Raw genomic sequence first — 19,575 nt, 5'->3', positions numbered from 1 at the left:
GATCCCAAACCTACCTAAGACAACAGTGTTGAAGGAAACCATCTCTTTGTCTTTGCCATCATTGTAGAAGGCCAGATGCCACAGGCCCACATCCAGGTACTGTACAAACACAGCTTCATTCTGAACCAGGGTCTGTATGCTCCGGCGTTCCCTGGGTGACTCAACCACACTCCACTTCTCCTTCCCATCCAGACGCTCCATGAAGTCATACTAGGGAAAGAACAGAGAGAGTGCCACGTGTGAAAGAGGTTGCAGACCTGGTCCCATGACTAGCACCTTCCCCTCCCACCCCATTAGTTAACTGAAGAATACTTTTGCGCTCATTTTACTATGAGCTCATCCAGTAAAAAAGAAGAGTCACTGAAGTTGTAATAGTAAGTCACCATTAATATGCTTATAATTATTGCTAATAGTTTTATTACTATAAGCACAGTCCCTTTTTTGCAGTTTGAAATCCCAAAAGCTTTACAGTCCAAACTTTTATGTTTTTTCTTGTGTGTGTCTGAGAGAAAAATAAAGAAGAGGGAGAAAGAGAAAGAGAGGGAGGGAAAGAGATTATTGTTCCAGTTCCCCATTGGGGTGTTATATAATACCTAGTATATGTCAAGTATAACTTGTTGTAATTCCTGAAATTCTAGATTCTAAATATCATCTGGCTAGGCAAGAATTTCAGATAAAGAGTTACAGACCTATGTTACCAGCTACCATTTGTTATCATTTACCAGGGGAAGGTGGTATCGTAGATTAGTTAATAATGAGGTTTGTATCTACTATGTACACCTGAAACTAATATAGCATTGTATGTCAACTATACTTTAATATAAAAAATGATGTTTGTGCAGCCAGACTGCCTGGGAGAGAATCTGGCACTTATTAGTTTTAACCTATCTGTGCCTCAATTTCCCCACTTTTAAAACTGAAAATAACAGTACCTATGTTACAGGTTGTTGTGAGGAATAAGATAATATTTAGAACAGTACCTGGTGCAGAGCAAACACAAAGTACATGTTAGCTAGCCATCATTATCATCACCATTACCATTCCATTCTATTTTTGCAAAAACTCTTAAGATAAATAATATTTGTATCTTATTTTACAGATAAGAAAACTGAGGCTTTACAGAGAAGACAAACAACTTGTCAAAAGTCACATAGCAACGAAGTGACCAGGCAAAAACTTAGACCTACCTCTCTCAGATAAACCAGTAATTAAATATGAAACTCTATTTTGATGGAAATCAGGCTCATAACTGGAAGTTACCAATGAGTGACAGAGTGGCCAATAAAGGTTACCAAGATGAGGTTAGTGGAGGGAACAAATGTGGTCCAAGAGAATCCTGTCCTAGAGAATGTCAAAATTCTCTGGTGGTCAAGTAGGGGCCACTGACGATCCCAGAGCAGTGACTGATGCAATGAAAGGGATGTATTGAGGAATTCGTTTGCAGGTAGGATACCGCAGAGGGGAGAATGAACAGAACCAGGAAGACGAGTTGGGAAGTGACTGTAGAAACCCAAGTATGATGTGACAGGGGTCTTGATTAGGAGAAGTCAATGAGAAGAGGAGACAACTTTGGAGGAATGTTTTTAAGAAAGAAGGGACATTGCTTGACTATGGGCTGGACAGAGAAGATGAAGTAAAAGGCAGAGGATACCAATGTCTCTTACTTGTCGACAAGAAAATCGATAAGACCCCTGTAGAAATGGGCTAATCTTGTGAACTCTTTCAAAATCACTGCACAGAAAAGTCAGCTGCACTGTGACTTCCAGAGAACATTCAAAGCACAGGTCTTTAGCAGATAAAAACCACCACTGTGGGATTAAGCTCTCTCTCACCACTTCCCCTCCATAAAAAGGATTTTATAGGTTACAGACATTTACTATAACCTCTTTCATGAACTTCATAGAATTAAACTCCAGGAATCTATTAATGTGACTTCCCCGTCATCAGAATAGCCAGTTTTTCCCATCTGAAACATGATCATTGAAAACAAAGAGTCTGTAATCCGAAGTGCAAAGGCTTTACCATCAGACAAAGCTGGGTTTGAATTTTGACTGCCACTTACTATTGTTTGAAGCCAGGTCAATCGATTTTTAGCCTCTTCCTGGTTTGCATACTAGGGAATAATAATACTTAACTTTTGGAGATGTTATAAGGATGACATGACATAATGCCTAGAGAGGTGCCTGGAAGGTAATAACCATGTTACTAAGTATCTCATGGCTATGAGTCACTTATTTGAAAATTATAATGCTCAGAGAAGTACAGGTTCCAGTTTTTCTATCTAAGGGTGGGAAATGGTCGTTGCTTAGGAAGTGGAAATTTCCCCATCTTTCAGAGAACGAGTATTTGTATTTAGCTTTCCTCTACCCCATATCTCATTGGTCATGGCTGTCTTTATGGGATAAAATTAATTATTTGAAGGGATACAAGAAACCAATGCTGTTTTCAGAGACCTTTGTAACTAAAGCATTTGTTTCTTAGCAACCTTGTAAATGTCCAAATACCCAGACCCATGTCCACAAATTGCTGTCAGCTAGAGGGATGAGCATAACTTCCTTGGTGCTGAGGTGAGAAGAATATACTTCATTTGGGGTCCAGAAAATCACTCCCATGAGGAAAAATTTGGGAAAGGTGATTACTTGTGTGGGGCCATTGCTCATTATTAATTTGGACATTAGTCATCTCTCGCTGAACTGGCTGGCTGGCTGGCTCAGAGCAGAAATGACTTAGGACCAGCGGTAGTGCTTACTGTCCAACCAATCAATGACTCTGGAAAAAGGTATTGTCAGAGGAGAGAGAAGACATCCATTGTGGCTGGCTCCTCTGAGTAACTCCAAAGCCACATGGAAGGCGGTTTTCATTAAAGGAACACTCTGCAAGCCAGGAGCTATCAAACAGGGCATGGGGACGTGTGGGTGTGATACGATACAGTGTCCAATGTGCCTCAATCCTATACCCTTTATTTAGCTTTGCTTTTTGCTTTTTTTGTTTGTTTGTTTGTTTATTGTCAGTCTGCTCAGAAGTATACAAACTCCAAGAGGGCAGGGCTTTTGCCCACGTGGCAGAGTGGTTAAGAGGACTTCAGAGCTGGAATCCTAGCACTTAGCACTTACTTTGTGCCACCCACCCACAAGCTATTTCGGTGCTCTGTGCCTTAGTCCCCTTATCTTTAAAACGGGGACAATAATCACATCTCTCGCAAAACACTGTTGTGAGGATTGGGTGAACCAGTTCATGCAAAGTGCTCTGAATTGTATTTTGTATGTGGTGAGCGTGCCCTAAAGGTTTCAGCTATCCTTGTCCTTATTCACCACGATCCCTCATTTATCTCAAGCAGGGTCTGACCAGTAAATATTGAATATCAAATGAATAAAATGGTAAATTTGTAAATGAATGCCATTGAAAAGAAACAAAATTGGAATACGTTCAAGGTTTTGTCTCTAATAATCACTGGCATTTCCTAATGTGCTCTCTTGAATGAAAGAGGAAGGGGTAGCATTATAATCAGCAAGACTGAAGCAGGCACTACCTGGTGCAGAGCATGCATATGGTTGGACATTGTGGTGTTTGCACATCCCCATGTACCAAGATTTGAGAGTTGCCATAAGGCCATTATGACTTCATCCTCTCAGTTCTCAGTGGGATGCTGTACAATGCCTGCTTTCTTCCTTTGAACTTCCTTTGTTCCTTCTTTTCTCTTCCCTTCCTATTTTTTTTAAGATTTTATTTATTTATTCTTGAGAGACATACACAGAGAGGCACAGACATAGGCAGGGGGAGAAGCAGGCACCCTGTGGGGAGCCTGATGTGGGACTCAACCCCAGGACTCCAGGATCATACCCTGAGCCAAAGGCAGGTCTTCAACCACTGAGCCACCCAGGAGTCCATTCCCTTCCTATTTTGACACTGTTTCTTAGTGTCCACTGTGTAGTGATGGCTGATCTTTTCCTTATCAAGCTTTTTTCCAGCCTTCTTGCTGCCAGGTGGGAGCATGTGCTGGTGTCCAGCCAATAGAACATAAGCGGTGGGATGAGCTCCACTTCTAGACCCTGCCATAAAACATCCTGTGCAACCTCCTACTTGCTTTGTCTCCAACCCTGTCTGCCTCTGGACGGGGCCAGGGCATCCTTAAAGCACAAGATGGTAGAGCCACAAGACAGGAACGGCCTGGATCCTAACATGAGCCCTTGGAGAAAGACTGGAATTATGACACGAGCAAGCTACGAACACTTACTAAACTAAACCACTGAAATGTTGAGGCTTCCTTGTTACTTCAGCAAAGCCCTCAGAGATTTCTTGACGTCATGCTTCTCTTTCTTCCTAGTTCACTCTCCAAGAGCATGGTAGGTTCTAGCATATTTGCCACGGAGTCAAACCCCAACCTATTGTGTGGGGGGTGTCTCTTTACCCCTGTTTGCCCAGGAGTGTCCTAGTTGATACCTCTTGTTCCTCCTTTCACTCCAGAAAGTGATCCAGTCTGGAATATATAATTATCTTACTCACAGATGAACATGTAATAAGCAGCATCACGGAGCATCATTTATGGCCGCTGTAACTTTGGGAAGGGTTGGAGGCTAGAAACACAAGGTGGATCAACCCAGCCAAATGCAGAGACTGCCTTCTAGGGTGGGGAGTGGAGGAGCTCAGTAAGAAGCTGGTTTGCAGGGAGGCCATCTGGTCCAGGAGAGCCTCTGCTCTCTCGGATTCCTCGACTGCAGTCTGGCCAGCTTGCTTGGCAGCCTGGCTGACACTAGGAGGAGGCCATTTTCCAATGGCACAGGCCCTGGCCAGAGTTTCTTTTTCATGTCCCAGCACTGGGGATTGATAACTCAGGCTTAGTACCAGGGACATCTGTCTACTCTATTCCAAGACCCCATCATGATCAATCCTGGATACGGGGATGCTCAGGAGATCGTGCTGTGCTTGGTTGACTGAGAGGTTGCTTCATAGCACATTCCATCTAAGAGATCTGTGGAAGCCCAAGAGATTAGGAGACACATGATCAGATCCCAGTAGGGGATGTATGTGTGCATAGGCTGGCTGCAGGAGAAAGTGTCTCCCAAGGTAGCCTGTCTCTCTTGACGCGGCAATAAAGTCACCCAGAGGGTGATAGCGCAATAACCCAAAATAAACACACTCTACCCCCAGTTCTCTCTTTTTCCTTGGCCTTTGAAAAATAACCTGTGTTGGCATGCAGTGTGAGGGCTGTGCCTTGGAGTAATCAGTCATACCAAAAGTAGCAGAAAAATGCAACTTTTACGAGCACTTGAGAGGCAAAAAATAAACCACAGCAAATATTTGACTGATCCAATTATAAATCTGCCCCACTTCTTGGCAGAGACCAAGGAGGAATGGTAATTAAGATAACTTAGTGGGTTTGCAGGAAAAGCTGCAGGAGACAGCAAAGGAGGCTGGACCATTGAGTGGGGCCTGCCACTCTCCCGGAAGGGAGAGCATCTCTAGGCAGGTAGTATGCCACCAAGAGATGCTTCTGGAGGCCGCACCGATAACACACCTGCCAAAGAGGGCAAGGTTAAAGACAGACTCATTGCCCTTCAGGAAGATGTTATTACTGGGTCCAGGACCCGAGAAGGGGGAAAATAACTTTATTGCCATCTCGAATGTCTGCTTGCTGAGGGTCGATGTGGACAGGAAAAGCAATAAACGTTGACATTTCCCATGGACAGCCTGCCGCTCCCTTGTTCCGTGCTGGCAGCATCTCTGGCCTCCCAACGTCTGATGTTGATTCTACCTCAGATGGCAGGGCACGCTCAGCAGTTGGTAGTATTGCAGGGAAGCAGCATGTTTGAGTGAGGGCTGCTTGAAGCCACGTTACCACAGGGTCTCTGGTCACATCCAGTGACGATTGGCAGCCTTGGGTCACTCATGGGGACCTGTTCATCTTCTGCCTCCAGCCAGGCCTGTGGCGAAGTGCACCCAGCTGATTCCTCATTAAAGTTCCGCATGCTTTCTTTTCTCTCCTTCAAAGAGGCTGAGTGCTAAGGGGGGGCGTGCAAGGATGAGAGCATCAGGGCCGTGCTCCTCCAGGGGCTAGCTTCCCTTAGTGCGGCCCTGCTGGTCTTGTTCAGGACGCCAGCTCAGTTCCGACTTACAGTGTCTGAGTCACTAACTAGATGCTGCTAGGCCCAGCTGTGTGCTGCTGGGGCTGCTTGCCCACCAGTTAGGAGAATGAGCTCCTAGATTCTGGACAGGACATGCCACCTGGATTTGCAGACCAAAATAATGCATTGTACAAGACCCCACAGATAAGGATTAAGCAGAAGGAAGATAGAGAGGATCCAAGCATAGTTCTGTAAAATAAGGAACTGTGGGAGAATACATCTACATGGGTGGAACCCCTGATTCTTCCATTCCATGTCCTCCTGTAGCAGTGGGAAAAGTAATCATCAAAAATAGTAAGAGTCTATTATTTTTCTGGGCATTGGCTATGTGCCAGGCATGATGGCAAAGGCTGACATATGCTATCTCATTCCATCCTCCCAGAAATTGTATTTGCATCCCCATTTCCCAGGAGAGAGTAATGGCTGTGAGAGAAGTAAAGTCATATACCCAGTGCCATTGATGGTAGTTGGTGGTCATGCACAGACTTGAACTTGCAGTTGCTTGAGTCTTAACAACTATGGGAGGTTGTTTCAAGTTTTCTAAAAACCTGGCTGCTGCTGCCATAATATCTGTGGTTGACCTGTGTGCAAACCTCCTAAAGATGCTGCTGAGCAGAGAAGGGGGAGGAAGGCCTAGCCCAGCAGTGTCAGGGCGAGCCTTGGAAACAGGCTGGGCACCTGAGGATGGGGAGATGTCCCACTGGTAGATGAAAAAGGATGTCAGGAAAGGAGGGGATGACTTCGCTGGGTGTTGGCTCTCCCTGGTCTATAAACTCCATCTGCCTACCTCCAAACTTCCCTGCCCTTGTATTCCAGCCCTGTTCTTCTTTGTTTTTGGAACTTGCCAAACTCATTGCAGATTCAGGTATTCTGCATGAGCTATTGGCATGAGGTATTCCCTCTGCCCGGACTACTCTTCCCCTTGATCTCACACCTGCCTGCTTCCTGTCAATCCTGCCTCGGCCTATGCACGGCAACTTCAGAGTAGGCGTCCCTGACCTCCTATTCCAAATGCCTCAACCACTGCTTGTTTCTGTCTTCAGCAAAGATGCATGCTCTTTAAAAAAAAAAACCGGGATCCCTGGGTGGCACAGCGGTTTGGCGCCTGCCTTTGGTCCAGGGCGCGATTCTGGAGACCTGGGATCGAATCCCACGTCGGGCTCACGGTGCATGGAGCCTGCTTCTCCCTCTGCTTGTGTCTCTGCCTCTCTCTCTCTATCTGTGTGACTGTCATAAATAAATAAAATAAAAAAAAACCCACAACTTGTTATCTTTTGATTTATAGTCCATCTTGTTCTTCTTGGATACAAACCTCTGAAGAGGGCAGCCCGGGTGGCTCAGAGGTTTAGCGTCGCCTTCAGCCCAGGGCATGATCCTGGAGACCCGGGATCGAGTCCCACATCAGGCTCCCTGCATGGAGCCTGCTTCTCCCTCTGCCTGTGTCTCTGCCTCTCTCTCTCTCTCTCTCTCTGTCTCTCATGAATAAATAAATAAAATCTTAAAAAAAATACCTCTGAAGAGTGGGAGACTTGTCTGTTTTATTCAACACAGATCCCCAGTGCTTGGCATATGGTTGGTGCTCAGCAAAGGTATTGACTGAATGAATGAAAAATATGTAAGCTCAAAGGAAATGGTACTGGAGTGAAGTCTGTACCAACATGGCAGTGGTGGGGTGGTTGGTGATGGGACTACTGAGAAGATGAAACCTCTGTAGGAAAGTTTTTAGGAAATTTTAGTCAACACTCTGTAGTTTCCCTGTACTTTTGTTTGCTAACTATGCAGATGGCACCACAAGGGAACATTTAATGAGGCCACGCACTGATCTTGGTGATTCACATGTACTACCTTATTCAATGCTTATGGTAGCCCTACTGAATAGGACTCACCACCCCCACTTTGCATATGTGGAAACTGAGGCACAGGGAGGTAACTTAACTTGTTCTGGAGTTGGTAAGTGGTGGAGCTGAGATCCACATGCAGGTAGTCAGCTTCAGAGAGCATTCCCTTAACCCACTGCATTACAGACTGCTCAATGTGGCAGATAGGCAGCTGGTACCTGGTGTTGGCCAGCCTCGCTCATCTGGAGGGAGGACAAGGTATTTTTCTCTTGTTCCCAGGAGGGAGAACGTTTGCTATGGGTCTGGGGGCAGGAAGACCTTTAATGACATAGTAGTGCTCCCAAAGAAGCCTGCAGAGTTTCTAGCAGGAGAAGTAGGTGTGTAAACAGAAAAATATTTGGCACAAACAACTTATTTTTTTGAATCTCATTTCTTTGGCCTAGAGTATCTCTTTCCTCTTGTGAAGTTGTTGTGCCAAGACAAAAGCCTGGGTGCCCGTGGGTTAGGGGGTACCTGCCCATGTGTAACGAGGGAACAGTTTTACTACTCTCATTGGGGAAAACAGTCCTTTAACCAACTGCTTAGAGCAGAAAGTAAGAGGCCAAGGACTGTGGGTGTGGGCAGGACTTTCCTAAACAGACAAAGGAAGAATTTGGTTGGTTACTGGAAGTGGAGGGTGCTAGAAAGAGGTATAGGGAATAGAGGGTCCAACAGCAATGTGTTGGGACTCCCCAAGCCACAAGGCGGCCTCTTCCCCTGACTCCCTCCTCACATTCCCAAATCCAAGGTAAAAAGAAAACTAAGGGGAGATGTGGCCAAATTTCTTCTGGCAACGAGCAAAGAGAGTGAGCAACATTCTTGGATGTCACAGGGCAGGAAGGTGAGGCTCAAGTGATACAAGAAGAATAAGCCATAGGAATTCAGAACCAGAGACAGGCTCACAGGATGCAGACACACTTAGCCCGATCTTGGTGCTAACATCGGGCTTCACTTGGAAGGCCTAAAGTTTTCTAGATTGGGGTTCATAGAAGAGAGAGATCTGAAGCATGGCTTGTAAGCGTGTGCCTTGCCCAGGCCTTATCTTACAAAGGGAAATGGATGTGAAAATAGTGCATTCAACAAATACTGAGCACTGACTACGTGTCTGGCCCTGCTCTGGGCATTGGGGCTCCAGTGTGAGTCCTGTGGACAAGGTTTCTGGCCTCCAGAGGTTGATGTTACCATAGGGGCATAGAATGCCAGGGAGTGATGGGAGCTTTGAATAAAAATGAAGGAAAATCAAAGACAACCCAAATGCCAATCAACAATTGAATAGACAAATTACAGTCTATCCATGCAACTGGAAAGCTATTCAGCAATAGAAGGAATAAGCCACTGATAATACAACAATATGGGTGAATCTCACAAGCATTATGCTAAGTGAAAGAGGCCAAAGACAAAAGAGCACAGGGTTTCCTGTTTATGAAACTCTAGAGAAGATAAATTTTATCTCTAGAGACAGAAAGCAGATGGGGGTAGGGGGTGGGGCTAGGACAAAGTAGGCACGGGGCACAGGGGGCTTCTGAGTGGTGGCAGTGTTCTAAATCATGACTGTGGTGGTGCTTATTCAGACAGATGCAGTCTTCACATTTTAAGAATCAAATCATATAATTAAAATGTGTGCATTGTGTGGCTTGTAAATTATACCTATATTACATTGATGTGAGACAAAGAAAGCAGGCTATGTGATAAAGTGAAAAGGAGTATCCAGTTTTAGATTCCCTTGTTAGGAGAGGGCTGAGGGCATAGCGTTGGGCAGAGGCCTGACAAAAGGAAGGAAGGAGCCATGTGATTACCTGGGGGAGGAACATTCCGAAGTGAGAACAGCCCATCCAAATGCTCTGAGACAGTGAGTTTGGCATGACTGAGGGAGAGCAAGAGGGCCAGAACAGTGGAGTGGAGGGAGTGAGGATGGAAATTCTCTCTTGGTGTGTTCACCGTGCCTGGTTCCTATGAGGCCCCTTTTGGCTCGGCAGTGGCTTTGGTGGTTTGCTGGCTGAAGATGAGTAGATTATGGGTTCTGCCAATTTCCCTCTCCTTCATGTCTCAAGCCTAAAATTGTGGTTTTTAAGTTTAAAGTTTTGAATGTCTCTGGTATTGAAGGATGCAATAGGGGTATAACAAATGAATAGAGATGGATTAATTACCACTACTAAAGGGTAACATGGTGAGCAGCTCAGCCTGACTCTCCCTGCAGCTCTCTCTCTCTCTTTTTTTTTTAAGATTTTATTTATTTATTCATGAGAGACACAGAAAGATCAGCAGAGACATAGGCAGAGGGAGAAGAAGGCTCCCTGTGTGGAGCCTGATGCCAGACTCAATCCCAGGACCCTAGGTTCATGAACTGAGCCAAAGGCAGATGCCCAATCAATGAGCCACCCAGGCATCTAGTTCTTCCATAGTGGGTTTCCAAGGGAAACAAAGAAACACCTGAAACAATGAGGCCAGGACAAGGCAGGGACCATGCACTCCCTGGTGGTTGGCCCTTCCTGGGAATTCTTGGGAGTGGGTGGTCTTAATACCAGTGCCCACTAGCCACACAGGGGGAGGGCCAGCTCTGCCTTGTTCACTGCTGTAGCCCCTGATACATGGCACATAGTAGGTGCTCAGTTAATGTGGATTCCAGTGTTATGGCCTGCCTTTGGCAGAATGATGGATCTATCTGAAGACAAGATCTCCCTGGGAAATTGTTAACCATTTCACATGACATTTTTGAGAAGGAGAAACAGTTGAAAACTCTAAATCCTGATCTCTTCTCAAGCCCTTCCTTCAGTACCTTTTCCCACTCACAAGGATTACTCAGAGCTTTGTGGTGTGGGGTCACTTCTTCCTTTGATTTAACATGTATTTCTAGCTGGGGCTGTGTACATGGCTGACTCAATACAAGGTCACAAGCTCTAAACTTCCAGAGGGGTGATCTTCCTTGGTCACCCCTGGTCTTGTAAGAGCCACTGCTCAGAGGAAAAGCTATACACTCGGTGAGTGATGGCTAAAGAAAAGCACAGCTTTTGGTCATATGAAGCTTCAAGACATTGCACATAACAAGGGGTATCTTCATTATCCTCTGCTTGAAAAGATCTTCTCCTCTCTTTTTCTCTTTCTTTATCTGCTTAACTCGCCTTCTGAGACTCTGCTTGCTTAACATCTCCTCTAGGAAAATACCCTAAAATCCCACACAGGTTACATTTGGTGACCTACTTTTATGCTTTTAAACCTCTTGTACCCAACTATTTAATAATCATTATAGCTAACATTTAATTAGTTTATTATATGAGGGGCAAGCATAAATTTTATAAATGTTATATGGCATCGGCTTCAGGAAACAGACAAAAGAGGTAGCAGGAGGCACGTTGTCCATCCTATTCCATCCCATGGAGAGCTGTGCTTGGACTGAATATGGCTGGATGTAGTGTGCATTGTGCTCCAGGGGAAGTATCCCAATACCCTGCCACCTCACAGATTTACAAAATGATTGAGATGGGACAGGAATCACTTGCTCGAGTTGGAAGACCCTGATCTTTGCAATCCAGATTAGGGGCTTGAGGAGGACCATCTAAATAAAACTCAGTCTGTGCACCCATGCTGCTTGTGGCCAGAGGCCTTTCCAGTCTTCCTGTAGAGTCTGCTGGTTGCTAAGTAACCTGTGAGTGATCTGTAAGGTTTGTAAGACCAATCAGATTGATTGACTGATTGATCTCCACAGGGTGCTTACTATTTGCTAGGCATTATCTCATTTATACTCACAACAACCTGATGAGGTATAGTCCTCATTCATGGATGGTGAAACTGAATCTAGAGAGAGTTGGCCATAAACATTCAGCTACTACATAGCAGAAATAAGATTCAAACCCAGAGCAGGTCAATTTGAGAATGTCAGTTGTCTTGAACCTGGTTCTGTCTCTCATGGCCCTCCCTACATCATGCTGCCTTTGTCACTTAACTTGTCAGGTTCCCATCTCTTAAAGTAGGGCCAGTACCTTTCATATCTGTATCCCCTCTATAGACATTCAATGAACATTTGTTGAATGCATGGATGGATTGATTTCATACTTTGTCTTCCCACATGCTCATGCCCTTATCATGTTGCCTTTCAATACAACCCTGGAGAAGGGCAGGAGGTATTGCTCTGAAGACCAAGTGAGCCACAGTGTAGAGGTCAAGTTCAGTGAAAATGATGAACATCTCAAGGCTATTCCAATAGGCACAGAACCTCTAGCACAAGGCCAGGAAAATAGAGGTTTAGCTCTCAGTGCCTTGCTGATGTGAGTTATTATTTATTGCACATCCCCATCTTATGGTCTTTAGCCAATGGCTTACCAAAAATGTCACATTTGGCTCCTTGCCTTCCCAAGATCAATGGGAGGGTCTTATGTGGGCTAGTTGTGAAAATAAATCAAATATATCCCTGAAGAGGGGGAGTGATCTGGGAATGTGTCCAGTCACTAAATGACTTCCCAAGCACTGAAGAGGAACAGAATCACAGGCACTGGACAGCTTCTCTCAGGGCATGGTCTCAGTCTTTTACCAGGCAGCAGTGTGACCTTGGGCAAGTTACTTCAGCTCTCTGAATCTCCACTCTCTAATCCCTAAGCCAGTGGCAGTAAAGGCACCTACCTCTGAGGGCCATTAGGAGTTGGGCCAGGCTCATGGTAAGCAGTCAATGTCAGCTATTCTTATGCCTATTATTATTGTTATAAAAGTTTGACATATTGTAAATCCTTTGTGCTACCAATTCCACTCTTAAGAATTCATCGTAAGGAAATTATTAAAAAATACATGAACATAAACCTGCAAAGATGTTTACTGTAGTAGGATTATAATGCTGAAAAAAGGAGATTGGTTAAAAAATTTAATCTTTAGAATGGACTACTTTTGAAGCATTTGAAATGAGTTTATGGAAGAATATTCAGATTTAGAAAAAGGTTCTCTACCTATCTTTATGCAAAGAATCAAGGTAAAACCTGCATGCATGGTATAATCCTGTATTTGTAAAAATGATTGCTATATGTGAATGGAAAACTGTCTGGAAAATATACTAAAAAGTGTTGTTTTCTGTTTTTCCTAGCATCACCATATATTGCTTCTATAATGAGAAAAACACAAGTAATGGTTATTGTTTTAAAAAACTGAAATTTGTTTTGTACTGTTTGTTTAGGGGCTTGTGTTAACAGATGCTTTGAAAAACACAGTAATAGTAGCTTATATCATTTCTATGTGCCAACACAGTTCCAAGTGCCTTATAAAGATCACCTCATTTAAGTCTCACGATGCTAACAATGTGTAATATTACTGTCTCCATTTTATGGATGAGGCAATGGAAGCACAGAGAGGCTGAGTGACTTATCCAGGGCCATACAGCTTCAAAGTACTAGAGGTTGAAATTCAAGACCAGGTGGTCTGGACTGGTCCATACTTTTCTGCCCATGCTTGTCTGGGTTGGGAACAGCAGCACTGGCATTCCACAGAATGTTTACTTAAGTTTTATTTTTATTTGTATAGTTATGTGTTTTAAAAATTATATTTAAATCCCCACACTGACTTGATATGTACAATAGGATCTATTATCTGAGGTATCTGGAATTAATAAAAGGCCACTTAAAATGAATGCCCTTAACAAATGGGAACACGATTAGGATTTTACCTTGAAGGATGAAGCTCTAATTATGAACAAGTTATTTTTATCTCAGACTTAGGAAAATTCAGGTTATATTAGCAACCATACTCTTAGTGTTAGAATGCACATTTAGTTTTCTCCACACACAAAAATGTGATGGCAAACATTTCATTGTCTCCCTCAGCTTCATCGATTGCAAAACACATCCTGGTTTCAGAGATGTCAAAGATGAGCATTATGTGCATCTCCAAATCGATGGAATACTCGAGAACAATACAGCATCACTTCAGCTTGACTGGTGTAACACAATCAAAAGGGATATTTCTGTAAACACACTGAACGTCTTTGTCAAACGTCCTAGGACCTCTCTTTACGTTATTATAATTGTCCTCTTGGAAGTGTCGATTTTGTCACCTTGTTACTTCTTGCCACTGCATATTTAGCTGTGTTACCTCAGCCAGATGCATGTTTACCAAGGCTTCCCCTGGCACTTTAAAGCTGATCTCTGGCACCACTTTCACTGACTTAATGAAATTCCTATCTGGGGCAGGAGTTTTAGGTGTATTCCATCAGTGATGGTGTTTACATTATATTTTGTGCAGGATGCTCCTGGGAAAGAGCACCTACCAGAGAGGAGGGAAAAAAGGGGTCTGACCGCTATGCCCTGTACGTAGCAGCTTTGCAGCTCTGAACTCTGTCTCTGTTCTTTCGCATGAAAAGACGGGACTACTTCTCAGAGTACCTACCTCAGTGGGTTGTCATGAGGATAAAATAATTCACAGGAAACAGTCCCTGGCACATTGAGCTCCCAGCTAATGCTAACTATTATTACCATAGCTAGTGTTAAATGGGGAGGGAGCTCTGAGTGGAGAACATTTTTATAAGTGATCAGACGATTAATGAATATTTTTGTCTTGCGACAACTTTTGCTTCCTTACGAAACACTCTTAACCTAAAATGGGCTTCAGTTAATATTTTAAAAGCCATTAATTTTTGTGAATATATTGGAATAAAGCTTTTCCTAATATCTCTGAACATAGACTTGAACTTCTGTAACTCTCATTTATTAGAAAGCTTATCGAGCTATGAGCGGCTTTCTTTGAATGCACACTGATGTGTGTTTGCTCAGATAAAGTTGTATAAGCAACTGCATTGGTGGATTCTGTTCCACCAGATGCCATGCAGAGCAGAAATATAAGTTCGTACCAGAATGTGAAATCAGGAGTGCAATTTCAAATGAACATGTACCATGTCCCATAAAGGCTATCTATATCTCTATGTATCTATATCTCTCTATATATACGTGTGTGTGTATTTTAGTGAAGAGACTTTCAGAGCTAATTTTAAGTTTAGGGTGCAACCACTCTATTTCTGTATTTAAGGCAAGGGGTGTGAATAGTTGTTAGATATCTTAAGTGATTTAGCCTCGAAACAATTATTTCCTATTGCTCCTCTTTCAAGCTTGTGGATCAATTTAATTGAAGAGTAGTCAGAGCTTGTAAAGGAAATGATTAAAGAAAATACTGCTGTGATTTGCAACTACGTACATATATTCATTGTGATTTTTCTCAAAACAGTGCAAATGAAACACAGTATATAAATAAATTGAATCTTGAGAGTGATATAAGATTACTGTTAGCATATATATCTTCCTAATGCTTATTTTACTCAATATAGATTCAAGCTTGTCACAAATGCACTTTTCTTAAAGAGAGAGACATTACAAAATTTAAGAAAGGTATAAAGAATATGGTAACAAATATCCATATTTGAACCACTTAGAGAAATAAATGTTAACATTTTGTCATGTTTATTTCCAATCTTTGTGTGTGTATGCTGGAGGTGAGAAGGGAGTTTGTTTTACTGTTAATATTTTATTATGGATAAAAGGAAGTACATTTTGAACCTAATTCTCAGTCCTGTTCTCCTAACCTACACCGAGAGGTGACCATCCTCATGAGTTTAGTCTCTATCCCTGGGTCTCTCTCTGTGTAGGGAGTTTTTTCTCTCTATACACATATAGTAAACATACAGATACCGAGGTTAACATTACAGTAAGTATGGATTTGAACTATATACTTTATGCTAATAAACTTGCTGCTTTTATCTATTTTATTTATGGGGTTCTACGTAAGATCTCACTTGGAGATAAAAGTCTTTGCCTAGAAAATTTGCAAACTCCTGAATTACAGAGCCTCTGAGAGTCTGTTCAGTCTACATATGCAACGTGGTGCTGTCCCATCTAATTCACCCCTCTCTTCCTTGTTTCTGTCTTTCTCCCTGAGTTCCATGTTCTTAAGCATTACTCTTCTTGAAAAACATCCACAGTGTTCTCCCGTGCACTCCCCTCAACACCAGCTCTCTTGTAAAACTCAAGCGTCCCTGGAGATTTCTCCTTAGCTCTGCTTGGTGGCTGCCCAGTAGGGCACCTACTCATTTAAGTGGCAGCTTGGTTCCTATTAGGATGTGCCAGATAATCCCAAGGGGTCTCCTGAGAAAGACCTTTCCAAAAGCACTTTTAGTACAATACAGAAGAAACCAAGTCTCCCTTGGTTTCACAAAATCTTTCTCCATAACTCAAATTCTTTGGGAAAGAAAAGGTCTGAAAAACGGGCCTGTAAAAATATGCTTCCCTCCAAAATGCAGTTAAATCATTATGTGATGTGCTATGCAAGCTGCGTGAAGTTCACAGCTCCACAGGGAAGGGTAAAGTCCAGGGAGATCCATCTGACTGGTCAGAGGGCACCGCGAGGGTGCAGAGATGGCAGCATGGTGAGAGAAGCAGGGTGCTCAGAGCACTCAGTGTCCCCATGTCCCAGGGACCTGGCCAGTCCCATCTCTGATTGAAGCCATGAGCCGTATCCATACTTGGGTAAGAGAGAAGGGGACAAAGAAAAGTGAGAGTTCGTTTTCAGAAAAGGCTCTGAATTAGAAAGGGATAAACCCAAGGGGGCAAAAGCTAACATCACTAATTGCCATCTATAAATTTGCTTTAAAAAATGTCATTTAAGGGAATTCTGCTGATGAAGACAAATAGGAATGTGTGCTCAGCTCATTTTATCTTGGTCCACACATGCTCTGTCTCCTGGATTCGCAAGTATTTCCTGTGATCCTGGAGGAATCGGTGGTCTTTTAAATAGTCCTCTATTGTTTAATGTGTCTAGTTGCTAGTTCTGCTTCCCATTCCACAGACATATCTCAGTGCAAAGCACTCGGGGTGAACAGCGACTGCTCCTATCTTAGTGCTGTGCAATCCCTAGCATCTCCCTCTAAGGACCCTGCTAGAGCTGCAAGCCCACCCTCTGCTTCCAAGTTGCCTCTGTAAGTCACTGAGCTCATGGCTCCATCAGTCTGAGTGATGAAATAGGCATTTTTAATATTTGCTAAACAGGACTGTGGAGAAGGTGAGTCTCAGCAGGGCTCCCAAGCGGTAAGTGCATCTTGTTGTCTCAGGTTAATCATGTACCTCATTTGCCGATTATTGACTTGTTCTCACAAAGGATTTTACTTGGCTTGACATATCAGTAGCAATCAGTGATGAACTGTCAAGCAAACTTGCTTGCCGCCTTAACCACCCCAGACCCTGACTTCACAACAACCTCTGAAATTTCCTTTGATGCCTAGCACTGTAGCCAGGTCAGATTATTATTACTGCTTCAACTCTGATTGGTTTCCTTTCTAGAACTGGGGCTGAGCAAATCTGACACAGTTTGTACGATTTCAAATACCTGGCAAGATGCACTAGGCTTCCTCACGCACCATCGCTGTAAGAATTTGAATCAGTCAGTTGAGAATGGCTTGTATTGACTTTGTTTTGTTTTTGTCTAGGTCTTAAAAATTGCAATGCAGGGTGTCAAAATGCTGCATTTAAAAGACAATATAATAGCCACCTTTCAAATGGACAAATATTAAACAATGATAAACTCAGTTTATGTGAGTGTTCAGGCAAATAAAATGGGCAACACCACAGTACTGCTGGGAGGTAGGTGTGTAAGGAGTGTAACTGGTGCGGACTTGCAAAAGGACAGTATGGTAATTCATGGTAGGTCCTCAAAGGTTTACTTTCAGGAAAGAATTAAGGGTGTACACAAATGCTAGGCACAAGGACAGGTGTCCCAACATTTTGTTGTAAGTGAGTAGGGTTTTCCGTTGATTTATCTAGTGTTTCATGTCTTAGGGTGAACATAAGATTATATTTCAGGGCACCTAGGTGGCTCAGTCGGTTAAGCATCTGCCTTTGGCTTAGATCATGATCCCAAGGCTCCTGGGATGGAGCCCCACATGGGGCTCCCTTCTCAGCAGGGAGTCTGCTTCTCCCTCTCCCTCTGCCAGGCACTCCGCCTGCTTGTGCTCTTTCTCTCTGTCTCTCTCTCTCTCTCTGTGTCAAATAAATAAATAAAATGTTAAAAAAAAAGATTGTATTTCCTGCTCCACTGAAGTTAGGATAGGACTTCTTCAGTCTGTAAGACAAGGGCTTAAGAGATATGTGTCACTTCCAAGTAGAAGTATTCAGGGATTGGTCCACAGTTCACCACCTTCTCCCTCCTTTGCTACAGGGAACTAGTATTTTCCTGGTAGTGGAAGTTCTATAGGTCTGTGTCCTTGAGTGATCCTGACATTGCACCAAGTCTTCTTTAATCCATGTGAACATGTGATGTGGGGTTCCCCAACTCCAGGAACACTGACAATCTGGGAGGGATAATTCTCTGTTGTGTAGGCTGTCCTGTGTGTGTTTAGCAGCATCCCTAGGCTTGACCCATTAGCTGCTAGTAGCAACTCTATTCCAGTGTGACAACCAAAAATATCCCCAGACATTGCCAAATGCATCTGGGTTGGGGGCAAAAATCACCCCTGGCACACAAAAAATAGCTTCTGTTATTTTAAGCCATTTAGATTCTTAGTGGGTTTTTTTTCTCCTGCAACTGATAGATTTTATTATAGCAGAAACATACGTAAACATTTACCAAAAGGAGACTGCTTCAAATTATGGGTGTTTCTGCTTCATTTTGTTTCTGTTTTGAAATTTTTTTCTACAATGAAAAAATAGCTTGTTCTTTCCTAAGAAGGAAGAAAACACTAAAAAATTAATTTTACTTTAAAAAACCACAATTACATCATTGCTCATCTATATGCAGTATTTGCTAGGGCCGCATGGAGTTTCTTAGTAACACAAGACAATTATATATGATATCTTTACATTGTACTTTAGTTTACAAAGAGGTTTCCTGTTCTACCTTTGTTGTGGTGGTGTAATTACAACAGCATTGTGAGCCAGGTAACACAGGTAGACAGATAGAAACTAAAAGAGGTGAAGGGCTAGGTCTAAGGTTCTCCTGGTTAATATGTAGCAGAGCCTCCAATCTGAGTTCTCCAATTCCAGGACGTCCCCCCTATACCATGTTGCCTCTCTATTATTGTAAAAAGCCACATTCAAAAAATCAACTGGGACTCACTCTGATTCTTGAGAAATTAAAGCGGGTAAGAAAGGATTCTCCTCTGTATTTAATATCCTTGGACAAGAATACTAAACCTCGTAGGCTCTTGGTCAAAGTATGATACTCAATAAAATTTAAGCATAGCTATTTCATGCAACACAGCCAATAGAATTTCATAGTCATCCCCCTTCCCTATCCCTTTCTCTTTCTCTCTCTCCAGCTCAAATGAGTCACCTTGGCTAGACTGCCAATCCCCATAGAACTTATGTTCCTTGATAGGATCTGCCAATAGAAATGAGAAATTCTATAAAGGTTTGAGATGTGAGTTAGTCACCTATCCCTGCAAGGAGCTAAGCGCCATCTCCTCAAGGAAATGTAGCTCATCAAATGGACATGAATGCATGTAATGACAGTGACTGAATGTGAGAATGTGCAGGGAGTCAGTTTTTTCTCTTTTTCTTTTTTTTAAGAAGCACCCCTATATTGTACCTGTCTTGTGCATTTCTAAGCATCTGCACTGTGCCTCG

At 43.1% G+C, this 19,575-nt stretch overlaps 1 protein-coding gene across 7 annotated transcripts in view; it reads right to left on the bottom strand.

Annotated features, from left to right (window-relative positions):
• The window catches only part of TENM2 (teneurin transmembrane protein 2), a 1,067,650-nt gene that overhangs the window by 183,548 nt on the left and 864,527 nt on the right, over window positions 1-19,575 (bottom strand). For all 7 annotated transcript variants that reach the window (XM_055325563.1, XM_055325567.1, XM_055325564.1 and 4 more), the window contains one exon: window positions 15-210. In XM_055325563.1, coding sequence (XP_055181538.1) covers window positions 15-210 — 196 coding nt within the window. The remainder of the gene's footprint in view (window positions 1-14; window positions 211-19,575) is intronic.

This window comes from Nyctereutes procyonoides, unplaced genomic scaffold (assembly GCF_905146905.1).
Source record: "Nyctereutes procyonoides isolate TBG_1078 unplaced genomic scaffold, NYPRO_anot_genome, whole genome shotgun sequence".
Lineage (NCBI taxonomy): Eukaryota > Metazoa > Chordata > Mammalia > Carnivora > Canidae > Nyctereutes > Nyctereutes procyonoides.
This window is presented reverse-complemented; position numbering and strand designations above follow the sequence as displayed.